The 12,136-nt window shown below is 40.2% G+C and overlaps 1 protein-coding gene across 1 annotated transcript; it reads left to right on the top strand.

Annotated features, from left to right (window-relative positions):
* Positions 1-3,624: 3,624 nt before the first annotated feature.
* LOC308380646 (toll-like receptor 12) lies at positions 3,625-10,987 on the top strand (the record flags this gene model as incomplete). Its single annotated transcript, XM_080858053.1, has 6 exons — positions 3,625-4,291; positions 5,309-5,769; positions 7,091-7,513; positions 8,485-8,693; positions 9,068-9,176; positions 10,967-10,987. 6 exons carry the CDS (start codon positions 3,625-3,627, stop codon positions 10,985-10,987), a joined length of 1,890 nt encoding a protein of 629 aa, XP_080714179.1.
* Positions 10,988-12,136: the final 1,149 nt, after the last annotated feature.

The following is a 12,136-nucleotide window of genomic DNA, read 5'->3' as shown; positions in this document are numbered from 1 at the left end:
TTAAGAAATAAAGAGGGAAAGTGTTAGAAAGAGGATACGGAAAGATGGGACAGAAGTTTCACTGTCATGTAGAAGTGAGCGTTTGGGCTGCTTGCGATCCTGTGTAATGTAACATTTTCTGTTTTAATATTAATCAGAGCTCCCTCATTCTTAAAACAGTCTCCATGACTTGTCCTATCCTGTGCTGCAAACCGTTACACACACAAAAAACTATTTGCACTGCTGGTGCGGATCCTGCAGGTATTTAAGTCATTATTCAGGTCTACAATTATTTCCCACGCTGTATCATATTAAATACAAAGAGTCTCTCAACTACAGAAGATCACATGGGGTGAACTGTTATTGCACTTACTGTCCACTGAACTCACTGAACTCGCCTCACTGAAAGTATAATCAAATATGTTTGTTTGCTAGAATGGCTTTCCTTGTGTAGCTTGTACACTGTATGTGTAATTGTTCCTCTTTTCTCACAGTCAAGCACAACTGCACTAGCTGTAATTTGTCCATCTTAGTTGAGGTACCAATACAAGTTATTTGAATACGAGTAGAAGGGGGGTGGTTGTGGTGGGTGGGGTAAGTCTAGTTATGAGACAACCAGTAAATACTGAATCTGGCTAGACACAAGGAATTCTCGAACTGTGCCAGACAGAACGTGTGTACAACACCTTTTTAAATGGCAAAAGACATACCTTGTCAGTCTTGTGAGGATTGGAGACACCAAGTGGGGGGGGGGGGGGGGGTTGTTTCACTACTGAGTTTAAGAAACCGCTAAACGTCTGGGAACACCGAGTCGGTCCATTGCTATGATGAAGCCGAGTCGATCCATTGTTATGATGAAGTTTAACATCCTGATATATGATACTGCTGATTCATATACACAAAGTGAATGTGTGGCACTTTGTGCAGAGTGCGATTTAACCTGAAGTCTCACAGAGCACTTACACTTAACTTCTAGTGTAGACAGTTACTTAAGAATTGCACTGTTTAGAATAAAAAGATAGTTCACTTATTTGCGCACCCTAAACAAAAAGAATTTGCATTCACCTGAGAAAGAAGTAATTTTGTATTTCTTGTACTGTGGTCTTGTTTATTCTTTTATTATTTCATACATTGTATGCCATTGCTTGTTTAAGCGCTCATTGAACTTTACAGGACAATGTTTTATAATATTGCAATTTAAAAAATATCTAACAGTACATGGAAGTGAGAAAAATCCCTTTAAAAACATTTGACACTGAACATTCAAGATTAAACTGACTTTCAGGTGTGTCTCTCTGGTCAGAGATTTACTTAATGTGGTAGAGAAAGTGTTGAAATTAATTGAAACGTTTAACGTGTTCAATAATTATTCGTGTGCATCTTCTGTTTTGGCTTGAATATAAGTTTAGGTTGTTTTTTACACTCTCTAGAATAGGCTGATTCTATGTTTCCAAAATAATAAAAATGTGATGGTACGAATATATGTGTGCGAGCATTGTAATGTTTTCTATGTGTTTAAAGCTGTCGAGTGTATCTCATCTATAAAAATATCGAGGAATAAAAGTTTTTCATTGTTTTACTCCAAAGGTAATTGGGTTTTTAAATCTAGGGTTTGAGAATTCGGTTGCACTTAAGGTTGGTGATGATTGAGCTAACAGCCAATCAAATTACACCCCTTTCGTGCTCCTCGAAGCTCTGCTTTTATTGGCTTGGTATGATTTTTGCTTGGTCTGAGCCACAATGTTTGTCTCGATTTACAAAGCCAGGAGATGTTTTTCGAGCATAAAACACTGAACAGACAGCTAGTGGACCGTGAGGAGCAATTCACTGACTTTGACAAAAAGGGATTAGAATCGAGGACTAAGTAAAGTAAAAGCAAAAAGTTGGTACAGTCAGTTGAAAGACAATTTGAGGTTGGGACCACTATTTGTCTAGCCTGGATACCAGCCTGAACTCCGCCCACAAAATTTTTGGTCCGGGAGATTCAGTCTGGAGTCGAGCTAGTTGGGAGGGTTTAAACGGCCCCGAAAAGGGATCTGACCATTCAAATTGTAAGGGCGGGCTTTATACGTTGATGGACAGACATAGATAGAATACCGGTATACATCGAACAAAGATGGCGCCGTCTCGGGAGCTTAGTGGGACATATTTGATATGATTTAAGGTATCTACACGACTTTTTTTATGTCTACATTGACTCGGTTAGTTGTGTATACGCAACACCAATGTTGCCTAGGATTGTAGGTCTTAACTTATGCACTCTAGACCATTATTGAAAGGTTATGCTAACAGCGTAGACAAAAAAAACATTAGAACTAATGGTAGCTTCTAGCCTTGAGTGCTAATTAAGTAACGTCATTTTGAAAGAGGAACAGAGAAACGCGATCAAGGCATTTGTCGATTGAAAAGATGTTTTTGCCGTCCTTCCTACGGGATCAGGTAAAAGTTTAATCTATCAGATGGTAATAATACTACGTTGCTCTGATTGGTTCTAGGTATCCAATTCAGCGAAGAGGAATTTTCTTTCCTGGTTCGTTGAAACACGCCCCATAATCACAGCCCAGTGGTCCGGTCTCAGACTCATATTCTGACTAGAATTATGAGTATGACATCGTCAGGCTACTATTTGTCACTATTTCTTACACTAGTTTCGAAAGAAACCTCAAATACAGTAACTTCAGAATATATCAACAGTGAAGGACCAGGCAATTACTCGTCACGAAACAAACAAGTGAACAGAACTGCACACAAGAATGGCTGTGTTCATGTATTCACACCAAGTGAACTTATTTTTACCCTCTGCTATCTGTTTATCTTTTGATCTGCTGCTATTTTCAGTTCCTCAAGGCCCTGTTTTCTTGAATTTATCAGTTTTTTAACAGGTCACATTAACCAGCACTTTTCAGTGTGAACCAGACAATGTTTTTTCTTAAATGTGCTACACAGATCATATTGGCAGTGTGATGCATGGGTCTTGTTTGTGAGCCATACTGCTGTGGGGGAAAAGCTTTAACTCTTTCCCTGCCCTAAATGACAAGAGTTATTTGTAATGTTTGGCAAATCTGAGCAAGGTATCCTGAGATGCCAATAGTTTCAGTTAACTAGTACACTGTTAAATTGATTGCAGCAGCAATGCAAACTACACAACAGCTTAACTGCAGTAACAGCTTTTTACAGCAGGTGTTGACTGCCTGTCAGTCTCACTGCCAGAGGATATGTTTAGCTTAAAAAAAAGCTTTAACACCACCGTGCCTTATTTATTTGCTTGTTGATAAACCACTTTTTCAGTTCCCCTTCTGCATCTTCCAGTTTTGCCACGTACTTGATGTCAACTTTGCAGAGGCACAGATGTCTGGACTGTTCATGCGACTGAACAACTGAATCTAATTCTAATCCTAACTTCAGCTGGGTGCTTCTCTCATAGTATCTACACCTTAATCCTCAGTGGAACTTCCGAGCAATGAGACACCTTTGCGTGAGTAAAGCTTTTGAATTGTGAAGTGAAGAAATATGACTACCGTCAAGAGGAAAAATGTAAATTTGAAGTTGGGTTGTGTACGTGTTGGAACTGTGTCACAGTAATAGACGAAAGGATAGGTGACTGAGGACATTTTGTTGGCGCACTGTAAAACAAAATCCCTCATCATGAGTTCTGTGTGTGGTTTGCCAGTTGGTAAGCTCTTCACCATTTTGCTGCTGGTGACTCTCAGTCTCTGGGGCAAACTGTCTGCTTACATCGCCCGACACTGTGAGAACTTTGACGAGGAGCAACTCACTGACATGGGGAATACCGTCCCGTGCTGGCATGGACCTGACCTATGGCCATATGCCGAATGCAATGTGACCAATCTGGAAAAAGACCTCACAGAGGTGAAGCCGGGCGTGAAGACACTCTGCATCCTTCAGAACGACTTGATCATTCACCACGGGGCTTTCTCTCGTTTCCCCTCACTAAAGCATCTCCATATCTCAGGATTTCACATCAAGAGGGTTGAATCTGGCGCCTTTACTGGTCTGCCAAACCTCACAAGTCTGTTTCTTCAGTTTCATGACGCCACATGGAGGGACGTTTCTTTGGACCCTGGGGTGTTTGAAGGTTTGGAGCATCTAGAGGGGCTGGACATAAGTGGTTTAAAGTTGCCTGGTGTTTCAAATGAAATCTTCAAACCCCTGCTAGGGCTTGCAAACTTGCACTTGCAGAGAATTGGTTCAACCGACCTTGGAGAGGTTTTCTGCCTGTTCCCCACTGGTATGTCAAAGCTGCACAATCTGACGCTGGACGAGAGCCAAATCACAGCTATCAAAAACCAAGGTTGCGTCACTGGCACAAGGGAGTGGCCCACTGCTGTTCTGTCTCAAGTAAAAGTGCTCAGTCTTCTAGGGACACCCGTTGCCACCATAGAGACAGACTCTCTGAAAGTTTTCCAGAATCTCTCTAGTCTCTCGTTGACTTTTCAAGGAAAGTCAGTTAGCACAATCTGGGAATCTGGAATTGGGCAGGTGATGGAACTTCAGCTGAGTGGAGACATTGTTGAAAAACTGCATGTTGACTTTAAGAGCCTCTGGCACCTAGTGTGTCGCCTGGGAGTGAAGTCACTTACACTAAACCACATCCAGGCTGAGACATTATTTGCTACGGATAATAATGAAACGTGTGAAAAACAATTAGAAAAGCTCGGAATTTGGAACTCCAAAATACATAACCTCGATTTAAGATTCTGGACAAATTTGACAAATGTGGTGGCTTTAGACATTGTTCAAGTGAAACTGAATAAATCAGACTTCTGCGCAGGTCAACATGGAGCAGTTTCAAATCTCATCTCTGTCAATCTGGAAATTAATCTACTCCCTACAATCACAGCCTATCAGTTTTCCTGTATGACTAAACTGGAGATCCTTGATTTGAGTTTTAATCTGATCGCAACACTGGAAGAGAAGGCATTCCATGGATTATCTCATCTCCGGATTTTAAAGCTCACAAACAACAAGTTAAGCAAACTCCATACTGATGACTTCAGGTGGCTTCCAGCTCTACAGGTTCTAGACATAGATAAGAATTCGATTGAAAGTATAGAAGAAGGAGTCTTCCGGAAACAGAAAGAGCTGCAAGAGCTGAGGCTTGGAAAGCTAGATATCATATACTTTCTAAATATCAACATGATATTTTATGGGGTACCACCTAAACTGCGTTATCTCAGTATAGATTCTGGGCCTGGGACGAACCTCCTAATAAGTTCAGAAATGAGCCCTCCAAATGGTTCTCTCGTCCTTCATCTGAACGGAGACTTACTGGAGTGCAGCCCGTGTGAAAATCATTTTTTTAAAGCAGTCAAAGAGTTAAAAGTGGACAGCGAACGGTTCGCCTGTAAAAATAGGTTCATGGTCCGCAACTTCCCCAATCTCGAGTCATTCGAGTACTACACCCACATTGACAAAGTCTCTTTGCGCTACGATGGGATCAGCACACTGAGGCACCTAAAACGCCTTAAATTGACCAACCTCAACTTTGCCAAGCAAACAAACCCAGAAATGATTTTTCAAAACCTCTCAAAACTGCAGATCCTGGTCCTGAGCAACTGCCGATTCACTTTCCTCACCAAGAGCATGTTCCAGAACCTCACCGCTCTGCGTGTGCTGCGTCTTTACAGTGCATCACCACTCCTTCTGTTGGAGGGGGTCTTTGACACGCTCCCTTCATTGACCATTGTTGTTTTCGACAAAGTAGATTTTCGCTGTGACTGCAAAAACAGTTGGCTGTTGACATGGGCAGAGAGATCCATACAAACTCAGGTACTGTTTTTTTGTTTTGTTTGTTTAATAATTAATTAATTAAGTTATAATCCATACATACTCAGGTACTGTTTTTTTTTGTTTTGTTTGTTTAATAATTAATTAAGTTATAATCCAAACATACTCAGGTAGGCTACTTTTTTTAGTTTTTGTTTGCTTAATAATACATTAAGTAACTAGAAAATGCATTTCCTGAAGGAAATACCAGTGCATGAAATGCAAAGGTTAAGAAAGGAAGAAGAAAAGAAAGAAGAGTGAAAGAAGGAAAGAAGAAAGGAAAGAAGAGTGGAAGAAGGAAAGACAAAAGGAAAGAAGAGTGAAGAAAGGAGAGAAGAGCGGAAGAAGGAAAGAAGAGTGAAAGAAGGAAAGAAGAAAAGAAAGAAGAGTGAAGAAAGGAAAGAAGAGTGGAAGAAGGAAAGAAGAAAAGAAAGAAGAGTGAAATAATGAAAGAAGAAAGGAAAGAAGAGTGAAGGAAGGAAAGAAGAGTGGAAGAAGGAAATAAGAAAAGAAAGAAGAGTGAAAGAAGGAAAGAAGAGTGAAAGAAGAAAATAAGAAAGGAAAGAAGAGTGGAAGAAGGAAAGAAGAGTGAACAAGAGTGGCTCTGGATGAAGAGATAAAGAGAGAGTGAAAATATTGAAAAAAGGAGATAAAAATGGAGTGAAGAAGAGAGATTGAGTGTGAGAGAAAGTTGACTGAGAGAGAAAGATGGAGAGATGGAGAGAAAAAAAAGTAGAGAATGGATGGTGTCTTAATGTTCCTAGTTACAGTTAAATTGAGAGGGACAGAGAGAGTAGAGGTTCCTTTGATTTGGTGCAGCTGTCAGTGAAGCACAGGTGCAAGCCAGTTTAAAGACCCTATTATGATGTCATAATGGCCCAATGTAAGTCAATGGAAGAAATTTATGTTTGTTTTTCTTTAATATCTTAAAAAGTATAAAGTTTAGAAAAGTGAAAAATACATAGCATAAGTGTCGTTTACAAGACCTACGCGTCAAAGTTTGAATGAAGTTTCTACGTTAAGCGGTTCGGGCTGAATTAATCGCAGAAAAAGGTAACAAGAAGAAGAAGAAGAAGAAGAAGAAGAAGCCTAGGAATAACAATACAGGGCATTTCATGCACTGTAATAATTCAAACTCCCCTTTTGTTTGTTTCACCTATACCACCGTCTGTGTACCTCAAATGTGTTCTTTGTAGTCAACCTCCATCATAATTCACACATAATAAACCAAGTATAAAATGTGACATTTTCTCTTCTCATCTCTTTCTTCTTCTCACTGGGGTTGATAGTAAATCCTTGCCTGTGTGTATTCGTGTACTCTCAGGTTATCTACCTCCAGAGACAGGAGTGTGTGTGGCACTATAGGAAGCTCAACTTTTTATCAACTATGGAGCGTCTGTGCCAAACAGATGTGGAGTACCTCTGTTACCTTGGCACAGCTCTCACCATCTCTCTCCTCATGGCTACTGCACTCGGCTACAATTTCGGACGTTGGCCTTTCCTGGTGCTCTTCTTCCGAGGACGTGGTTGGCTGGAAAGAAGAATCGGGCAAAGGAGGAGGAGGAAGAGGAGAGGAGGATTGTTGTATGAAGATGTGGAGGAAGAGGAGGAGGAGGAGGTGCAGTTTGACGCGTTTGTGTCTTTCAGCAGCCAGGATGAAGCGTGGGTGCTGGGGGAGCTGGCTCCTCGGCTAGAAGAACAGGGTGAGCCAAGGCTCAGACTCTGCCTGCACAACAGAGACTTTGAGGTAAGCTGATCAGACCAATAAGATGTAACCCTATAACTGCAGTTAACAGTTATCCCTAACCGTTAGCTATGCCTAAAGCATTAAACCATGTTGAAACAGGCTCAGACAGCGCAAAAACGGGTCTCTGCTTATAAATCATGGAAAAATTGTTTCTGTTTTCCCCCTCATTTTCACTGTTGAGTTGACGGGTTCTCTGGTCTTAGTGGCAATACTATATAAGTGACTGAGACATCTGTGTACTCTTGTGTCATCGTGTGTCCTTTTAGCAACATTTAACCCTTAGCATACATTTATTTATGTTCATATTTTTATCTTCTGAACATTTCATTTTCTTTTCTTAAATGAAAAGAAAAAAAAAACATTTCTTGTAGGCCTCTCCTAAAAAACTTTTTTAACTGCTAGCGTCTAAAACTAACGAAATCTCTTGAAATGTGCTGACTTTGACATTATGTAAGGGATAACGGCCGACAAGCTTTCCAGTTCTGGACTTCTGCGGAGCGACACCACTCCGCTCCGCGTCGTGGTGTTCTTTGCCCCGCAGCGTCCATTAACTTCGTAGAACTGGACAGCTCGGAGGCCGTTATCCCGCTTATCTCCCGTTTACAACATCCAAAAATGTTTTTATTATTATTATTATTATTATTATTTAGAATTTCCTTTATCTTTAGGAAATGTAATATGCATAATAACCTGATGAATTCTTGATTTGAAGCCTAGAGCTCCCGTTAGAGAAAGTAGTGCCTGGAACCGGCTGTTTTTCAAAAAACAAAACGTTACGTTGGTTGTCAATGGTAACCATTCAAGAGCATTGATATGGAACGGCGATTTAACGTTTCTACTGGGACTACGTCCAAGGTGTCCGGTGTCCGGTTATCCCTCAAGCTGTTATTTTAAGTTAAAACTGCTTATCATTACCCTAATCCTGAAGTATAATTGTTGCATACTTTTACTTTAATGTATCTCCACAACAGGTGGGTAAAGGAATCGTGGACAACATCGCAGAGAGCATCTACAAAAGCCGGCGGACAGTCTGTGTGCTCAGTCGCTGCTACCTGCGTAGCGACTGGTGCTCTCTGGAGCTGCGCATGGCCACACACCGTCTGCTGGCCGAGCACAAACACAGACTCATTCTCATTTTCTTCGACCGTATCTCTCCCTTTGAGCTCTCAGCATTTCACCGGTAAGCCAATACTGTTCACTGTGGTTCGTTTTAACCATAAATGGCCTGGCCTACGTGCTCTTATATCTTTTATTCTTTTTATCTTTTATTGTGTGATGTGCCCCTGATTTGTTTTAGATCTTTTAAATCTTTACATATTTGAAATGTGTGAAATGTTACTGCTTGTGTTGGATTCTTTTATTTTGTGAATGCTCCTGATTGTGTCTCTATGTAAAGCACTTTGAGCTGCATTTTTTTGTATGAAAGGTGCTATACAAATAAAGCTTTCTTATTATTATTATTATTATTATTATTATTATTATTATTATTATTATTATTATTAATAATAATGAATTAATTAATGCTGTGGCTATGCTGTGTGTGGTGTTGATAAGACTGGCGAAGCTGGTGAGGATGCGTACGTACCTGGACTGGCCGCAGGATGAGGCAGAGAGGGTGCAGTTTTGGGAACGCCTGCGTAGAAACATCGCGGAGGGAGAGGTGGTGAGTGGGCTCGGAGTTACTTAAATGGGATGGGAAACTAATATACGTAGACGTTGTGATGTTGGAGAAGTAAAGGCATGACCTTGATGCACACTGTATGCAGCCTCCTCTGCTTCACAGAGGTACAAGGAGGAGAGAAGGCAAATAAATCCAAAGCCATAAGACATGGGACACCCTAGGCCCGTAAGCAGCATTAGGATGTAAAGTGACCTTTGTGTCACCAGTTGCAAACTGGGTGCATGAAGGATGTGCAGATAAGGCATGAATATCACAGCGAGGAGAAGAGCAGTCTTCTAGGATAAGAAGACTGATTCAAACGCAGAACAGCACAGATGATTCAAAAGCAGAACAGCACAGAGCACCCAGCACTGCAGGCAGTTCCCAGGATGGCACCGGTGATGTAGTAATGGGCTCCAGGTAGCCGCTAGGTACACATTTAATGTTGAAAAAAAAACACTCTGCTCCTATACAGTGCCCTCCACAAATATTGGCACCCCTAGTGAATATGAGCTAAACAGACTATAAAAAAACATGTCTTTGCTTTTAAACCTCTTGGTTTTTCACTCAAAATATTCACAAAAATCTTACCTTTTCATTGAAGTAAAATTATTGAAAAAAATGATTGGCACCCCTAGAAAAATCTTTTATTAAAATCTAACTGAAGTATATTTCCAGTCATATTTTACATTTTTAAGTTCACCTGTTTGATAAGGAACTCTTATGAGGTCAACCATGACTTCTAGTTCCACTGGCATACAAATATGAGGTGACACAGGCCAAATTCCATTAGTCATTCATCACTATGGGAAAGACCCAAATAACACAGTGACGATGTGCGACGAAAAGTTGTTGAGCTGCACAAATCAAGAAATGGACACAAGAAAATCTCTAAACAGTTGAAAATACCCATTTCCACTATCATGGAAATAATTAAGAAGTTTAAAGCGATGGGAAACTAATATAGACGTTGTGATGTTGGAGAAGGCATGACATTGATGCACACTGTATGCAGCCTCTTCTGCTTCACAGAGGTACACGGAGGAGAGAAAGACATGGTAGACCTTAGGCACGTAAGCAACATTAGGATGTAAAGTGACCTTTGTGTCACCAGGTGCAAACTGGGTGCATGAAGGATGTGCAGATAAGGCATGAATATCAGACACACACTTTCCTGAGACCACAGCGAGGAGAAGAGCAGTCTTCTAGGATAAGAACTTCATGTCCACAGACTCTAATGATTCAAAAGCAGAACAGCACAGAGCGCCCAGCACTGCATGGCAGTTCCCAGGATGGCACCGGTGATGTAGTAATGGGCTCCAGGTAGCTGCTAGGTACACCTTTAAGGTTGGAAAAGAAACACTCTGCTCCTATAGTTCTTCTAAGAATGTCAAAACATACACATTAGAACAGAAAAGGAACTGCAGCTGCTAGAGTTTTTACGAAAACTGAAAGTCCTTACACTCACAGAATTGACTTTAAAGCAATGCTGCTTAAAAAGTCCCTAAATGGGACAGGTCCAAATGACCTCTCAGATATTTTTCAGCAGTATACACCTGCTAGATGTCTCAGATCACTACAGAAAAATATATTGGTGATCCCTACTGTGTGACCTGTGCTATATAAAAAAACTTGCCTTGCCCTTAGGCCTGAATGGAGGTGTCTTCAGACAGACATGTGAGGACGTGAAAAGCTGTGACGTTAAATCCCATACTATCTGTGTGAGTGAATTGACTGGAAGGGAACAGATTGTGATACATTATAAACCTTTTGACCGTTTTTGCTTTTTGTAGGATGCTGCTGGTGGCAGCTAGCTCAGACGTCAGAAGAATGTGTAGGTCATCGCTTGCTTTAAGCAAAGCACACAACTGGCAACTGAGGGGAGTGAAGACAAGAGCTGAAAGATTACTTACCTTTTCTAAAGAATTTTGCGGCGGTGGTGATGTTATCGTTTTCACAGAGCTATACTGGCATGCACAGGGAAAAAGCCCCTTGTGTTTAGGGCTAGCCTGGTAGCGTTTGAGCAGTTGATACAAATAGTCTAATTTTGAAAAAGTAGTTAGTTAGAAATGATACTTTAAAATGTATGCCTATACAATATATAAATACGCACCATTTTCCTACTGTAAAGTCAAACATACAGATGAAGTCTCCAGCTTGTTCTAGCTTTACCAGGTGTGGATATTAAATGAGACAAATGCTGTTTTTCAATTGTAATGATAGCTATTTGTTATGCTCATATATCTCATAATAAGTTTCATTACTTAATAGCAACACTTCATGTGCTATCTTCAATATCCTCCAAGATTATATTTTACATGTGATGAACAACCAATATGCGTTTGAGATAATTGTAAGGCCTTATTCATTTTGCTTTGACAGCCCTGCATTAGAATTGTTTAAATGGTATCCCTTTAATTAATAGTTATAAACTATTTACAAAACATTTTATTTTTTATTTTACATGCTCATGATAGTTAAGTGTACAGCCTTGACATCAGTCCAATCCCCTTTTTCCATAGGAATTTATTGTTTCTTTGTTTTTCACAACCTACAGATGGCCAGCTACCACCATCTATCCTATAAAAACACTGTCATCTGAGGGCTTTATCCTTTGTTTTTCTTTTTGCATTTTAAAGGTTAGCTTGTCATAAGAAATGTAGTTGCTTTCAAAATACAGTGGCTTACTTTAAAAATTATGTTGAAGCAGTCATTATGTACATTATGTAGTCTTTAATGTCAATTAAACAATATTTCCAATTTTCCACATCACTGATTGTTTTTTTTGTGTTTATTGAAAAAAGGCCCTGTTTGTTTTATTTTTGACCACACAATGCATTGAATGAGTTTACCCTTATGAACCCCCAGTCCAGTGAAACTGAAACTACAATTCCAGCTGATAAGCTGTGAATGGCTTAATTTTCATGATGTCAAACAGCAAAACATTGACTGATGACACCCTT

Source organism: Sprattus sprattus, assembly GCF_963457725.1.
Source record: "Sprattus sprattus genome assembly, chromosome: 19".
Classification (NCBI taxonomy): Eukaryota; Metazoa; Chordata; class Actinopteri; order Clupeiformes; family Clupeidae; genus Sprattus; species Sprattus sprattus.
The sequence above is the reverse complement of the archived record's forward strand: the minus strand, read 5'-3'. Positions and strand labels throughout refer to the sequence as shown.